General features: G+C 43.4%; 1 protein-coding gene across 7 annotated transcripts in view; it reads left to right on the top strand.

Moving 5' to 3' along the window:
• The window catches only part of frmd4a (FERM domain containing 4A), an 83,447-nt gene that overhangs the window by 11,842 nt on the left and 54,111 nt on the right, over window positions 1-17,494 (top strand). For 2 of the 7 annotated variants that reach the window (XM_071501202.1, XM_071501161.1), the window contains exon 1: window positions 12,263-12,718. The exons of 1 other annotated variant lie outside the window; for it this stretch is intronic. In XM_071501202.1, the coding sequence (XP_071357303.1) occupies window positions 12,626-12,718 (93 nt within the window). In that variant the 5' untranslated portion in view covers window positions 12,263-12,625. Of the gene's footprint in view, window positions 1-3,984; window positions 4,554-12,261; window positions 12,719-17,494 lie in introns of those variants that run through there. 4 more of the 7 variants (XM_071501138.1, XM_071501129.1, XM_071501155.1 and 1 more) reach the window with 3 other exon arrangements.

Raw genomic sequence — 17,494 nt, forward strand, 5'->3', positions numbered from 1 at the left:
TTCCCTGCATATTCATTTTCTACTCAAATGTTCCAGAGAACATTTTCTCTGGCTAGTCGTGAGTATGAATGCATCTAACTTTCAAACCCAAGGTGACTTTCACTGCAGCAAGAATGACATAAGATAATGGAGTGCACCTGTGTCTCTTTTGACAGGTCTTTCTAGAAACCACACACACTTCTATGCACACACACACACACACACACACACACACACACACACACACATTCAGACACAAAAATAAGAGAGAGCCATTCACTGTAATGTGCAATGACAGATTTGGGGTGCAGAGTGACACAGCAGAATTCAGATTACTCACAGTGCTGCAGAGAATGACTTAGCAGAATCTCTTTCATCTGCACTCTGCTGCCCTTCATCACTCAAGGCTGACAAAAAGAGGCACATGAATAGAGAGGAAAAAAACGTGAAAGACGGAGCGACTGTCAGCAAAAAGATCAAAATAATGAAAGACAAAACCAGACCTACATTATATGAAGATAGTGTATGTTAATAATACTGTTTTCAGGCAGAGTGGTCAGCATAGAAAAATGCAACAAAGGGATACTTACTTACAGTGTGACATATTGTGAGTCATTAAAACCATTTGAGGTAATTTGGCGGACTTGTGAGCAGATGATGTGCTGTGTGTTGCACTCTCTGCACACTTTAACACCTACTTGCCCGGTGTATAAGACTGGCAGTAAACCCTTTAGACAGCTGGCTGCAAACAGGTGCTTAAGAGGCTTTAACAACATGTCTGGAATAGTTACTATTTTTGACTGTGAGTGTGTGTGTATGTGCAAACCTCAAACCATTTGGAAGATTGCCCAGAGTTTGATTAGCACATATCCCTATTTTCCATGCCAGGTGCACATCGCAATCAATCAGGCTCACACAGACGTACGCTCTGTACTCTTTCTCAAAATTAGATGTAAAGAGCCAAACTGTCCTCAGAGTTTTTCTTTTACTATGAATCAGAATCAAAGAGGCTCATTAAGGCCAGATTTGTGATGTACAGTCTGAGTTGCTGCAGTTGCCACCACTCTGGTGTTCTTGCTTACTGGATTACCGGGACAGACAACTTCTATGTGGAAGCTGGTGGTGGAGAACGATGGAAAAACACATCAGACTGCTTCAGCCAGTTTCATCTTAAGGTACCACATGTAGTGAAGCTGATTTTTAGCTAACCCTGGGTGATATATAGCAAGCCTGAGGTTTGGTAATGTAAATCATTTGTATAAATCATTTGTTGAATCTTACAATTTCATTACACTTTGATATGGATGTATAAATCCATGTGATGGTTATTGTTTATTTATGTGTGCATGATAATGTTCATGAGGCAGTGTGGGTAAGGACTCAGCGGGGATCCTTGTAAATTCTACCTTTACATTTAAATAAATCATGTGCAGAAACAGGAGCTAGGCAGTTCAAACTCCCTCTTTTACAGTAATATGCATTTGTAAGTACATGTGAATGGAACATAATGTGTTCTTTGCGTCTGTGTATTATTATGGAAAATGATTAGGTGATATTTTAACTCTCTCTGAAATGGCTGTTGTAAACATTAGTAACGATTCATTTCACTACCTACATACAGCATCACACACACTCTGGATTACACACAGAAATCTGGGTTTTAACCCTAACCGTGCAACGAAGAGTCACACTGGGACATGATGTCCTGTGTTGCCCCTCTGTTGGGGGTTAAGCTCTTCACTAATGGCAAATGCTAGTCTAGATAGGCTACCTGCCGATCTCAACACTCTTCACTGCATTCAGACTCCACGTGCCACCTGCCTCACAAGTCTTAGTCGCCATAGACTGTCCATCTTCACCATGCTGGAGGGTATTTATAATGCATGAGCGGCATGCAGATGAGAATTAGAGGGATAATATTAATGGTGGGGTCTTACATATTCACAGCATTAGAAGCGACTTCAGGAAGACAGGAAATCCTCCTGAGGGCAACAAAGGACTGATGGATCTGTGCACTCTGTTTCTAACACCAAGTGGTGTGTATTATGGTGTCTATGTAAATCTGTCTATGTGTGTGTGTGTGTGTGTGCGTGTGAGTGTGTGTGAGAGAGAGAGAGAGAGAGTGAGTGCACGAAATCACGGCTGTTCAATAGACTTGGTCACACCCCACTGCTCCACAGAGTTGATGCGAGGTCTGATGAGTGGCTGCTCTTGTCGACCTCACACCCAAGAGAGGTTAAAGGGCAAAGGTCATTGGCACTCTGGGTCTGTGTGGCTTAGGAAGAGGGCAGGAGGAGGACGGGAGAGAGAGATAAGAAGAGATAAGTAAGAAGAAAGAAATAGCAGGTGCAAAAAGGTTAAATGTGAGACTTGGAAGCGAAAGAGTGAAGATGTTTGATTTGAAGAGAAAGGAGGAGATGTGACCATCAGATTAGATGGTTTAGTTCCTGTCTCAAACTCCAAAAACACAACATTCTGCATTTCCCATAATGCAACTTAAAGGCATTTTTCATTAGACGTTCCCTTACTGTTAAATATGCATAAATATTTAATGTTTTATGTTATCTCAAACATAACTGAAGATAACCCAATGACATCACTGTGACATCATTAGGGTTATTTTCTCAGACTTAGCAAGGCTCCTCCAGAGCTACTGAAGACATACACAGGCTGAGTATAACTCTACATCACCTTCATGTGTGAAATTGGTGGAATGCCCTTTTAAGAGAAAATGTGGTCCAGTCACTACAGAGTGTGGCTAAAAAGCATTGTAAGGGATGACTAAGAAATCTGATTACTGACTAGATGAAGCCAACTCAGACGTGCCAAAAACCGCAATTCTTCGAATGGCTCCCTGAGGCTGACCAGCCAATTCCCATAGACTCCCATGCCCAACTTTACATCAGAAATAAACATGTTTACAGCCACTTGGCTCCACACACACTCCACCTCTTCGCCCATTTTTGGATTAACTGGGAGTTAGGTGGAGTCAGGTACTGCCAAAATGTCAACGGAGGAGAAGCCCACTCTGAGCTTCAGAACCACTCTTCAGAAACCCATGGGTGACGTCACCAAGGTCCATCTTTATTTGCAGTCTATGGTGCATGCAAACACAGTCTCTCTCCTTACAGCTCATAACTACATACAGTCATATCCTGTTTGGTGGTACAGCTCAGTTAAACTCACTTCCTCCCATAGCCCACTCTGTCTGACTCAATCTCTCTGATTCTTTCTTTCTCTAAGTCTGGTTAACTGAGAGAGAATGGGGGGTGGGGAGGGGGAGGTTGGGGGGACATTCCACCAGCACTTGCCAGAAAACAAAAACAACCCCTTTCCATGGATCGTCCAACCAACATCCTTCGTCCCCCTGCTTCCCTTCTTTTCTTCTGCTTTCCTTCCTCACTCACTGAATCACTGTCCCCCTGTGCCATGCACCCTTATCATCCCTCCCACCCCTCTCCTTCCCAATCAGCCCTCTACCCCACATGCCCTGTCCTCTACAACCCCCTCCCCCCCACACACACACTGTTACATAAGCTTCCAGTCATAGATGCAGGCCATATTGCTGTTGATTTCTCCTTGTGTGTCTATGGGAGCCTCAGCAGCAAGGGCCAACCCTTAATGAGGCCTCTACAATGGCCCATTGATGAGAGGCCCAGTGTGAGAGAGGATGACCCCAGCCAAGAGCACCCAGAATTGGGCATCAGCTGCCCCAGGCTCTCCCTCCACACAAAGACGGCCACTGTGGACAGAGACCTGAAAGGGCACAGACGAAAAAGAGGGAGAAAGCGGGGGGAAAGAGGGAGGAGATATCCTGTTCAAACAACTTAGAGAATGTGAGATAGGAAGATATTAAAAAATGAAACAGACACATGACTTCCCATCAAGCCATACGCCTCCTCCTCCTCCTCCTCCTTCTTCTCTTCCGTGCATCCTAACAGGAACAGTGAGACCCACCCTCTGCCAGGGAGTTGTCAGCGTCTTCATCTCTTACATGGATCATAAATCAGATCTGAACAGGGGACTCCAAGGCTCTAGTCTGTCACAAAGTCCTTATCAGTAACCACAGGTTGCACTAAGGAGCGACTGAGGGCACTTTAAAGGGAACCCCACACCCTTTTTGGAAACAGTTGGAATCCTGATCGGAATCCAGACAGTTTTTGGAGCCAAGTTTAGTGGCGATAGACGTGTTTATTTATCAGACTTGGACTACAGCTGATTGTTTGGGAAGCCACCCTGGATGGAGAATGAAAGGAGAGTGTGGACAAAGAAGGTTGGACTGTTAGAAGCTGTCATGACATGGTTCTTTGGAGACTTGGGATATCATAAGGATGACATGGCTTAACGTCTTCCATTAAGTCATCTGTCAATATCCCATAATAACATCTAATAGGACAGAGGAAGAGAAGCAAGCTGGAAAACCCGAGTTTGGGTCTTGATTGAGACTTTTGTTGAAAAACCTAAATCTAGATTCTTACTTAGTGGCGTGTTTTTGGATCAGCTGAACGATGACTCTTGCAGCTCGACTCGAGGACTTAGAGGTGACCCTGGAACACATGCTTATGGATGTTTTTGTAAGTTTGCCCACTCTTTCTTTTGTTCAGTTTTATTTTTAATCACAGTATTTGCCTGTCATTTAACTGAAGCGTTTTAGTCTTTCGCCACCATTCTTCTCTCTTCTTCGACCTCTTGCATAATTGCAGTTGGAGACCAGAGGCCAACATATGTTCATGCCTCTTTCCAGATGCTCTCTCAGTAATTGGCAGAGAAAAAAAGGTGCTGATTAAACATCAAAATCTGTGCAGAGAGATTTAGGGAATAAACTGGCTGACCAAGAATCTAACCTGGACTACATGGCCTATACATGACTCAACACAGGGTTAACCCACTGAGCAACAACTGTAGCTGTGAGTGTTTACTCAGCACATGAGGAGCTTTCATCCAAAAAACTCCAAAGCATTAAATCTTGATACTGGCCTTACTGATGCTTTCTGTGGTCTGCACCATTCATATTTATCTGTGCATCGGCATAAATCTTTCGATTAGGAGTGAATGAAATCTCCCACGTAAAGGAAGTGAGGATTGAGAATGAGGAAATGAGGGATGAAAGAGGAATGATACCAGAAGGAAAGTCTGATGGATGTGATAGTCAGGTTTCTATTGCCCGTGTCGGTTGGTTAGAGGTAGATTACTCAGGCCCCTGTGGTTTACAAAGCATTTAGGCTGTGGGAATGAAAAATTGCTCTACAATGCATCCTGCATTCACACGCGTTTGGATACAAAAACATACTCATATGCGGGCACACACTACCTCCACACAGACACACACACATTGTAAATACGACATCAGAATCCCTAGTTGCTTTGATCTGCCGGCTGCTGTAATGAGTTTGGTCGTTAAGCTGCTGTTTCCCTTTAACATTGTTTACAGGCACAGGCATCTGTTGGGGGGGGAACAGGAATCTGTCCTTTCCTGAGATATACTCTGCTTCCAGTGAGCACTATCAGCACTCATTCCACTGCTGCAGGGCATGAGTGTCACTGATATATGCAGGGATTTGATGCCTGAATCCATCAACCTATTTTGGAGGTTTGGTCATTTTCTTATATCCAATAGATGATTTATCACTGAGGCAATAAAGATTAGTGTTTATGGCCACAACAGGATTTGGATTATTCATGCACTGCATGTGGGATGGAAAAATGGAAGTCAAGAAAATGCTTCCTTCCTCTACATTTCCTCTCAGCATCCTAATTAGACTTCTTGATTATTTATTTATTATTTCTCTAATTGCTGGAAAAGGCTGGAAAACAGAGGGTTATCTGGCCACTTTGCATACGTAAATGAGAAATATTCAAATCCCCCGCACCCTTTCCAGCTTGGTTGCTCACCGAGCGGGCATATGGTGGTACATGCGTACTTCTACATGCACCCACACACAAACACACGCACCCAACTGTGAAGACACACAGACGTGAGCTAAGAAGTCTATTTCAGTGAACCATCAAATAAAGGCAGGGTGAATTAAATACTTTATGGGAAGGCTTAGCAGCAGTAGATGTGTGTCATGGACCACGTAACTTATACTAGTGAAAACATTTTGTCAGAGTGTACAAAAGCCAGAAACAAACAGCAATACTACACTCCGCACTCCGAACTTCTGTGTAGAGTGACTTCTGTGAATCTAACTGGGTGTCAGCATAGATTTTCTGTTTCTGTAAGTGTGAAATAAGTCAGCCAGGCACAAAGACCAGGGTCGTCAGAAGAATATTACAATAATGACAGCGCTTCTTCAGCCTCTAGTAGAAAAGGACTTCCAGAGTCATAACTATGCAGCAGAGTGTACAGCTATATTCAAGGGTGCACAGCTATTTTCATCAGCAAAGCACTGCATATGAATGATTCAGAAAAGCTGAGAGGATCCAAGGCTATGAACTTTCTTTACAACCTCTTTCACTACAAGAAAAGGAGGTCACTATTTTGTTGCCTTGATCGCTCGTAGGAAGCTCGAGTCGAAGCAGAGCCATTTGTAGACTGTAGCTTTTTCAGGTCAACACTGTTATTTCTCCTGCTTTCAAGACCGCTGTCACAGAGTTAAAGCACATGACTGCACGCAACATGGTTACAAAGTCATGCCTACCAGCTTAACATTCAGAAATCTAGTACGAAAACCCATCAACAGCATTAAAATCAGCTCATGTTTTCAAAAAACACTGCACTGCCATTTAGAGAAATCATGTCTATTCATTTTAGTCATTAGACTTAGTGTATAGCTATATATTTCCATGATATTTGTGCCCAGAGGTCCCATTTACCACACACACAGTGACAGGACCTTTCGACATGAATGAAATAGTGACATGATCTGAATCTTGTGATTGGATTTTCTTCTTTTTTTTATGCTGTTTAAAAATGTCTCTTCATAGTGTCATATCAGCTCTTACCAAAGCTGCTGTGTATTGTGTTGCCGGTCCACTGAGCTGTGTGAGCTGTAGGGGAGGACAGAGAGAGAGAGAGAGAGAGAGAGAGAGAGCGATGGCAGCTCCTCTGAAAGAGGATGCCTCACAGTCTTGCACAAAGGCTGACAGTCACGTCAGGAAATGAAGCGGCGTGATTAAAAATGCATTCAGTCCTTGTGTAGTTTAATTGAATCTCCTCCTCATGCACCCCACAAATGTCTCCCCTCCCCCCGAGTCCTCTCCCCCAACATCCTCATCCCCTCCACGATCCAGGCCTGGAGGCAGGGCTCAACATCTCTCAGTCTTCTCCCTCCCAGATCTCTTTTTTTTTCCCCCCTCCATCTCCCTGTGTTTCCTCTGACAGAAGACCTCAGCTGGATGGGATTGTTTCCATCACAGCTGTACTGCTTTGCTCTTTTCAGGAGATGGTCTTTTCAGTGCTGTGTCCTCTCCTTCCAGCAGCCATAAAGCACTAGTTCATATCTTTGGGAGAGCTGTTCTGCCACAAAGGGTCTGTGGTGTCTGTCAGCATTCGCTCTGCCAGGGGCCCAAACACTGTGACGCAGTGATACCAAGAGCTTGTACTCTCTCCTCAGTGACTATTGTATCAAGACATTGTACAATATGTGTCTATTTACGTACACATAACCTATTCTCCATCATACTATTCTCTTTTTATTGTGCGACTGTAGATATGTTGATTCAGACCGAGGCTATTGACTGGGTGTATTATGTGTGACCATTCTGTTATGTAATGGGTGTGTCCTCTGCCCAGTGACAAAGCTGTTCAATTATAGTAAGTTGACCTCCTCCCTCTCCTCTCCTCTCTCCCTCTATCCCTCTTTGTCCCTTGCTCTGCCTCTCTCTCCACCAAACAGTCATCTACATTAATCTGATAGTGGTATTGATTTGTATAAGGCTGGAGTCATCGTGTCAAGTCCTCTCAGGACCAAGGCATAAATGTGGGACAATTTCAGAGCCTTTTCTCTGCAACCTTAAAATCAGGTGATGCTATATTTTTCTTGTTTTCCTGTCTTTTAGTGAACAAATCCAATGTGCAGACCAGCATCAACAATATTTTAGTCCATCTCTCCTAAAACACTATAGTTTTCACCAAATATTTGGCCATTCGAACTATTTCCGTCAAGGATGAATATATATTTTTTGTGTTAGTCAAGACTTAAAGCAAACACTCTATGTGATTCCTCTGTGACTGATGAGGGCTATATAATAACCCTACAAGCTCCTAGTCTGACTTCAAACTCAAAGAGGAGAAGAAGGCAGTCTCAGTAAACAACAACAACAACAACAACAGTGGAATAGCAGCAGCAAGCGCAGGTGCAGCAACAGGTCCACCACAACGTGTGGAGAAAAACACCAAGACTAGCGTATGGAGACATTTTGTATTTGATGCAGATCAGCAGGGACAAGTTACAGGCAAACTGAAGCCAGTATGCCAAGAGGGCCACTAACCCGTGAATCTGTACACAGGGTGAGTGAGTTTCAGTTGTTATCTTCATATTAACAAGATGTCTTCTAAATGTTCATGTCCTGAAATGTTACAGATATTGTTGTGAATTGTTGTAACGTTGGCATATTCAGGCTAACATGAATAATGTTAGCATATTCAGGCTAACATAATGTGAGTTGGAAACAGTATCTGACTGTCATTAATGTTCAGTCGGTCAAAAAAATAACACTATTGAAATAACACTACTGTGTTGGAGGTGTGTGTGTGTGTGTGTGTGTGTGTGTGTGTGTGTGTGTGTGTGTGTGTTAGCAAACTGTGTGTTCCCCATTTTCTGCTGTGGTATGGAATTTTGTTAGCATTGGTACTGACTACCAATTTTTCTTATTTTAATCATCTTTGTTGGCAAAAATAAATATATACAATTAAAAATAAAGAACATTATACAACACATTATACAAAGTTCTGAGGACATTAATTCTCTCCATAGTATGAATCAAATTTGAATAATTTAGTCAGAGTTAGCAATCAAAAGTGTTTCTTAGTTTCTTGCCTCATTAGTCTTCTCTCTGACTGCAGAACCACCCAAATAAATAGAGAAAAGGTAATTATCAAAAACCTGATCCAGTTTTATGTGTAAGTCTCCAAACTAATAAGTTATTATTATTCAACCTTCACTTTCCTTGTGTGCAAGGTCCAGATTCTGGTCCAGCACACACATAAGATTTCCAGTAGACATGGGTGAATAATTCAGAAGCCTTGAATGCTATTCACCGGAGCAAATTGCTTGTCTAGCAGCCCATTCAAGTCTGCTACTACTCTCATAATAGACTACTGATTGGCCCGTTGGAATGATATATTCTAATTCCATCAAGGCATCGATGACTGTATAATATTCACCATTTTTCCATCTGCCTACATTCCTTAGGAGCCAATGGCTGAAATGTTAATCATACTGAAGGACACACAAGCAAATATACAGTATGTGCACACACCCACACATACACACGCAGTCACCTCCCAGCAGGTTTGAGCAGATGTTGTGTGGAGCGACACAGTTTGACTAGGACGATCTGTCCCGGTGTTCTACCAAATCTCTCCAAAACACAAATATGCCCCAGTTTTCACAATGAGTCACACAAATGCCCCAATTTCCTCAAAATCTCATGGGCTATCTGTTACCTTTCTGAGCATGTAAAAGTGTTTCCCAGGCTTTCTTACACAGACACTGCTAAGGGGATGATAATTGAACTGGATGCTCCCCTGTGGAGAAGTCATTATGATTAGTTCTGGTCCGATGAAGGGTGGGAGACCCCGCTTTCTGCTCATCTCACTCTCATGAGATAGAGAAAGACAACACTGGTATACACTTAGAGGCATAGACAGAAGCACAGAGTGAGAAATGAATTGAATTATGTTGTCATGGTGGTATTGTTTAGGCAATATAACTGTTTATCTGTGTTTTTTTGTGCAATGGTGCTGTAACTCAACCCTTTGTAATTTGTGGTGTCTTGAAACATAAACATTCAGCCCCCTCCCTTAGTGGGTGGGATGGGGCGAGAGTCCAGCTAGAGGGCATTTCCATAAACATACCCACCCACACACACACAAACACAGTGAGGAGCAGGACCATAGGGATGAGTCAGACAGCCGTGGGCAGAGACTGGCTGGGTTATCAGGGTAAATTAATGCGTAACAATGCTGGGATTCTACAATTGAGCTCCACTGCTTCTTATTATTGCAACTACAAACACAGACAAGGCAGACTTACACACACACAAAAACACAGTGCAAAAATAAAACCCAGACAATCCAGGTGCTTTGTTTGCACCTCCCCCATTAGCATCTTTCATAACCAGGTAGTGATCGTCTCTCTCTCTCTCTTCCTTTCTTTCACTCTCTCCTCTTGTTTGCTGTTTTTTTTTTTAAATGTATTAATAGCTGTTAGTTCACTCTGAGGACAGCTGCTGTGAACTGATCCAGTACAGTGAGGCTCGTCAGAATCTTCCAGTTTTTTTTTGCCTGATTTCTTTCATGCGTTATTATGTATGCTGTTTTGTATTTCACATATTTTTATTACCAAGTCTAAATCCTATTTGCCTTTATTTCTGTGTGCTTGTTGACTGAAATGGGTCATCATGCAACTAGCCTTGGGCATCAAGAATAGAAACATGGTGTTTTTATTTTATTTTATTTTTTCTTCCTGTCAAGATGAGGGTTTATCACCTCACAGGATTTGAGGCGGTGGAATATAAAAATGTTTAAAGGAAAAAAAAAACTGTGAGGTGCGGAGGAGAGCAAACAAAAACAAATCATACTTAAACTGTTCAATTAGGAGGGTGTATTGTCATCTCCCTGTCAAGGTGTCATATACAAAATCACTATGAAAGCAGCAGGGTTTTGTCTCACGAATCAGCAGTGGCAGTTAATCTCTGTCGTCACAATTTGAATTAACATCAAACACACACACACACATACACGCACACACACACACACACACACACACACACACACACCACACAATCAAAAATCAACAAAATTTCATCTGTTGGTTTCCTCCTTCTTTTCTTCTTCTGTTCCTCCAGTAGGTCTTCTGTAAGACCTGTATATGTATGCAGACAAAGTTTATAAATAGCCCTCTGATATTTCTCATGTAGGCCACAGCCAATCACACACTGATGTGGGCCAGGGTATTGAAAAAATAATGCTTGCTGGGGATTACCACTGCAGAGGATTCTCTCCTGTATGCTTGTCGCTCTGTTTTAGCACAATGTGTGTGGTTTTTGTGTGGGTAAGTGTGTGTCTGTGTGAGTGTGACATATACACTATCATGTCACTAAAGCCATGGGGGGTCCTCACTTACAGAAATGATATGGGGGATGGAAAAGGCTTGTTTTGGTTTTGACTGTGGGCTTTAATCTGGTTTTATACCCTGTGACTGAGCATCAAATCACCTCATAACTGTGATAACAAGCTGCATCTTACTGGTTATAATCCACAGCTACTGGCTCACAACAACTACCTGAACTACCAATCTGTTTGCTCTTATATATGTGAACCTGCTGTACATGTGTGCATACTGGACATCTGTGTATGCCTGCATATGTGTACTGCATGTGTGTATATCCACTTAAATTAATCAGCTGACAGTTCAGTATTGATGTGCAGAGGCAAACAGAGCTCAGCGGTGAGTGATGATGAGAATATGACAGTAAGTCACTACTTGCAGCTGTAACTCATGAGTCCAATAGCTGTAATGGACATGTAAAGACCACCATGGTGGATATAGAGGACTGACTCAGCTCTGTGGCTGCAGCCATCATGATGAAAGATTTCTGCAAGAGCCAGAACCTCACAGCGAGGAATCCACTACTTTGTCGGGGGGGGGGAAATCAGGTCTGCACTTTTCTGCATGCAGACAATGAACCTAGGTGCTAGGATGGTCAATATCTGTACATCATTGTGCATGCTTGACTTCTCGGCTGCATGCTTGTTCGTGTGTCTGTGTATGTGTGTGTATACTCCCTTTGTGTCCTATTCCAGACAGTGCAGGGAGAGAAAGCTGGATGTTGGATTTCAAAGATAATCTCCCTACCAGATGGCAAAACATCCCATATTCCTTTTGAGGTTCCCCACGTGATCCCCTGTAAGGGATGGGTGTGTGTGTGTGTGTGTGTGTGTGTGTGTGTGTGTGTGGTTGGTGGGGGTATATATGCTCAGACACAATTATTATTGGATCACGTGACACAAGTGCGTATGCTAATAACAGCCGTAACATCACATTAATCCAGTGACCTGGTTAAGCCCCCAACTGAAGGAAGTGAGTGTGAGAGGCAAGGAGGGGGAGCTGCCAGAGAGCTGGAGAAGAGAGAGGAGAGACAAAGCGCTCTCCCTCTCCCTCTCACACACTCTCGCACACTCATTCACCTCCTGAGCGGCGGAGTGGATCGTAGCTGAGCGGAGCAGCAGCATGGGAAATGTTTTAACACAGAGGGAAATAGAAGCAGAGAGAGGCACATAGGATTGGGTGTGGGGCTGCTAAAACCATCCACACACACACACACACTCTCATCACACAAGCTTCTTTCCTCATACACACCCACGCGCAAGCTCGCGTGAACCCAGGCTGCCAGGCTGGACGGGACGGCGAGGACGCCCACCTCACACACTTGCACACATGCTCACACACCCACGGACACGCACACTCTGGAGCGTACTATGGTGGTCCAAGGTGCAGTGACACCCGGGAGAACCCGCCGGCTGATGCTTAAGCTGCCGGTGGGGACTCTACGGAGGAACAGTGGAGAGAGGGTAAGACACAAGCTTCCCTGAATTTCTCTTTTTCACTTTCTCTCTTCTTCTCTGACTTTGTCTCTCCCTCTCTCTGTGACCGTGTCTCGCCTTGCTGTTGTGTGTGTAAGTGGGATTTAAAAAGGTTCTTGGCTAATCCAGGGAACGGTATTAGATTTGAGTTGGTGGAAGGCAAGTCAAGAGCAAAGCTTTTAATCTCTGCGGTGGACAATGCCTCTGTGTTTTTCTCTTCCTGACAGTCTGAGCCTGTCAGTCTTTCCACTGCTCAGTCTGTCTCTGTCACTGCTAACGTATGCCACTGCCGTCCTCAGTTTTCAAGGTTACAGGGAAGTCTCACTGTGGGAGAGCTGTGTTTGAGTGCAGCTTGTTTGCTTGTCACCGTCAGTCCAATTGAACTGACTAGAGACATGAGCAAGCCTCCTTTTATCAAACAAAGCTGCGCATATCCTTGCCTTCAGCTTGATTTAAAGTGCTGGGCTTCTTATACAGTGAAAATCACTTTGTGTGTCGGGGCATCAGAAGCTCCAGTGTTTGTGTGAATGTGGTGGGTGTGGGCTGAGGACTGAAGATAATAGTTTCCAGCTAAGCTTAGACGTGGAATGTGTGTTGCAAAGTTAACCTTTATGTTGTTGAAAAGACAGGCTGTAACCTGCCAGGTGATTCACCTTTTTTGCTCTTCAGCGAAGTTGTTCACACCATGTGAAAACTGCAGACTGAAAGCAGCACATGCATTTGCAGCTGGGTGTGCATTTGTGTGTGTGTGTGTGTGTGTGTGTGTGTGTGTGTGTGTGATTCCCCCATGCATTTTCTCTGTGATGCTTTCATGCTGTAAGAACACTGGCATTAAGTGAATCAAACTTAAGTAGAGTGTGTGTTCGGGCGATGAGTGAGCAAGGCTTCCAAACTGCTTTCTAGAAAAATCATGCGACGCTTATAGGATCACATTGAATTGAATTTTATCTCGCTTTTGAAAGTGTTCCCACTTGATGTAATGTGACTTTAGTTTCATTAACACACCTCTTTGAGGGAATGTGACTTCTAAATGCCATGAGCTCTTCTGAGAATCGCCACTCGCTTTGTAGTTCTCTCTTTGATTGCATGTGTGCACAGAGGATACAGTAATGCACGCAGATGCACACATACTTCACACATGCTATCATAAATTCCACAGTGTGGCTACTGTATGTTGGATGAAACGGCTTTCACTTTAATAAGCGCAGACATACATATTCCCATCCTGCATCAACAGAAACGTAACTGCTATAAACTCTTGTTCTGATCCTTTCAGGTCTCACTTTTCAAAGTCTTCCGATTGAGTGTCTGTGATTTTACAGTGGCTGGTAAACTGATGAACTGTGATCTAACTGAGTCGGGCTTGCTGTCTTAATGGTGCATGATTGGAGGAAAGTAAGTAATCACTGTCCTTTAGAGGAGTAATTGCTGCTGGTTTTAGTGATGTCCCTCTCTTCCAAGTCGCTTTTGATAAAAAAAACATCTGCCAAATGAGTAAATGTAAATGTTAATGTCAGAGGTTGATTGGCTGGTGCACAAATTTACTTAATTGACAGAGAAAAGCAGATTTTGTCACACAGGAATGGAGGAAAGTCTTTCTCTGCCTCCCATTCCTCTCGCAGCCAGCTGTGTGTAGACAGGCTGGACGGGGATTACTTGTTATGATGATTTACATGCACTCACTCACATCACTGTACTGTTGTGCTGGAAAGGTAGATGGATGTGCACCAGCTTCCTGTGTAAGGTAGTAAATGCATCAGATTTCCACATTATCATCATCTATTAAACCAAACAGGCAGAGAACACATTTTTAAGAAGAGAATTGAAATCCTCCCATGCTGTCTGACTGATTCCTCTCCTCAGTGATGGCAGGTGAACAGAGCTCAGTGATTTACCGGTTTCTCCCCCAGAGGCTCCAAAAAGGCTGACTGTCTGTTGAGTTATGATTTTACTTTCCCATGTCCTTAGCGAGGCTCTGAAATACTTTCACTTCTATACACAGCTGCAGCTTTGTCCTGCTCTGACATGTCATGTTAGATAACTCATTGCGTTATCATCCAGTCTCCCCCTTATGCAATTGCGTACATGCATACAGAAAAAAATATTGACAAAATCTGTATCTATATGCAGCTGGCCGAGTGGAGGGGAATGTTATAGTGGAAGTGTTTATTGCTGCAAGCGTAGATCCAGTTAAAAGCAGTTTGCACACTAGTTTTTCATATCCATCAGCATTTCCCAGCGAGCATGCAGAGGCCAGGGCACATCGCTGCTGGTTAAACACTTTTCTGCGAAATCATTAGCATTCTCTAACTTGTTGGAAAGGTATTTTTTTTAAAATGGACCCTCCAGATTGCTTCTCATCTGTGCCCTGTCACGTAACTAATGCAGATGAATTGTCTCCCGTTCGTGAAGTTCCTGATGGATGTGGGTTTCTATCACAGTTAATTGAGTAATATCTTCAGGGAGAACACAGTCATCTTTGTTCACGGCCAACAGCTATGACACATCTGAACAAAACACGCCTCATTAACTGCACAACAATAAAAGAGGAGACGAACTTGATGTCTACCCTTTTTTCTCCATGAATCATCTTCTTTTCTATACCTCACCTTCCCCTTCTACTCTTCTTCTTCTTTATATCTTGACGTGTCATGAATCTCTCCCCTTTATGTCCCCTTTGTCTGCAGCTTGCACAACTTTTTTTTTTACAACATTCAGCAGTTTTGAGAAAGTAAAAGTTGCAGCAGTGACAGATGTGGTTTATAGAAAGTGGAAGGGTTTATAGATAGAAACACTATACTGTATCTTGACACTAATACCATGATGATTAAGTGCACAGTTGGTGTTGACAATTTAAAACAGCTTCTTTTTAGGGATGTTTTCTGTTTAGATTACCTCTGTGAGCAGGCTGAATTAGGATTATCCTCCGCCTTTGTCATCCTGCTATCGAATTAAGCTGCTCAGCTCTTTTCTGTGAAATTAAGAACAAAAACAACAAACAAACAAAGGGAAGACAAGATGTGTGCGTTTACACTGACGAAAAACATTTCAGATTTTAGGCGGCTAAATTGCTCTCCAAGGAAACATGTTGTTGTCAGGGGCACAGCAGGGGAGTAAGGGTTTAAAGGTGGGAGGGGTGGATCACTGTCAGAGAGGGAAAAGTTCACACAGGCACACACATATACAGAGACATGAACCCACGCTCAAAACACACATTCATGAGCAGGATTGGAATGCAAACAGACAATAGCAAGACTGCAATTTACCACTATAGGCCTGAAAGCTAGAGGCAGCCAGACAAGTGGTGAGGCAGGAATACTAATCGATCCTCGTTACATTTAAACATCTTGTCTGCACCAATCACAGAGAAGGTCAGCACTGGACTCCGGCATTCTGCGGGTCAGGGTGATACTCCGCTTGTTTCTCATCAGACTGATCTAATTGTCTCGAAATTAGAGTCAGGATTCATTTAAGCAGCTGTGAAGCTGATGTGGAAAACCAAAGAAGCAATATTTTGTTTCTATGTATTTATTTATTTATTTTTTGACCAAACAACAGTTTAGAGCTTTGAGATTTTCCCCCGACAGCTGCTGCTCTGCCTCGCTACAGTATTGATTCCCTGGGATCTCAACCAGCCCCGAGGACTGTAGGTGAGAGAGCTGTGGTCAGTCAGTCCAATTAAAGAGACAAAGGGGAAAGTGGGGAAAAAGAAAGAGAGAGGTGGGAATAACTGGAGCTAAAGGCTCCTGTAGGCCCCTCTTGCACCACACCCTGTTCAGCATGAAAGGGGACCCCCCTTTTCTCCCCAAGGCAGCGCAGAAGGAAGAATGTTTTTGAGCAAGGGAGGAGGGAGAGACAGGGGAGACTCCCACCCTTCTCTCCACCCCGCCTCTTTCATCACTCTCTGGTCTGATTTTTTTTTTTTTTTTTGTATCTTTTATTCCCCATCCAAAATCAACCCGCAGACCTATAGACACACAGCTGTGTCCGAGTTCAAAGTAAATCTGTACAGAGCATGATCAAACAATGAGGAGATGATCGCCTATTGACTGTGAGTGAACGCCGAAGGCAGTGAGCTGCTGATAATGTGTTTTCTCTATGGAGACAGTTTGCTAGCAGGGTAGCTATGGTGAGAGAGGACTCCTCTGTCCTCTGCCAAAACATCCCCAGTGGATGGATGGATGTGTGTGTGTGTGTGTGTGTGTGTGTGTGTGTGTGTGTGTGTGTGTGTTTGTGTGTGTTCCCATCCTCTGCCACCTCCATGCAGAGCTCAGACTGATTTCTTCATTATCTCTGCTTCTCTATTCTCAGAAATGGCTGCATGGAATCCTTCTGAGAAAGAGAGACAGAGCAGAGAAAAAGAAAAAAGACGAGTGTGGGTTGATGGGAAAGAGTCTGTTAAATTCCATGTCCCAAAAACAGGATGTAGAGACCCCAAAATGTTCTTGAAATATCCCAGCACAAAAGTGCCCTTTGTGAGACAGAGATAACACGACCCAATGAGAACGGAGGAGGCACTGTCTGTGACTCATTCATATGAAGAGGTTTATTCATAGTTTGCGTGTGTGTGTGTGTGTGTGTGTTGAAGAGACTGTGTGTGAATCTTGCTATAACAGAATAAAAAGGAAATTTGGGAGAAAATGAAACAATATATGTCCAAGACTTTGTTGATGATGTTGGAGCCAGCAGGACTGTGTGTGTGTGTGGGCGTGTGTGTGTGTGGGCGTGAGTGACAAAGTGAGAGAGAGCGGGAAAGGGTTAGAA

The sequence above is a fragment of the Trachinotus anak genome, unplaced genomic scaffold (assembly GCF_046630095.1).
Source record: "Trachinotus anak isolate AG129_WGS33_773 ecotype Australia unplaced genomic scaffold, CSIRO_AGI_Tana_v1 ptg000002l, whole genome shotgun sequence".
NCBI classification, from domain to species: domain Eukaryota; kingdom Metazoa; phylum Chordata; class Actinopteri; order Carangiformes; family Carangidae; genus Trachinotus; species Trachinotus anak.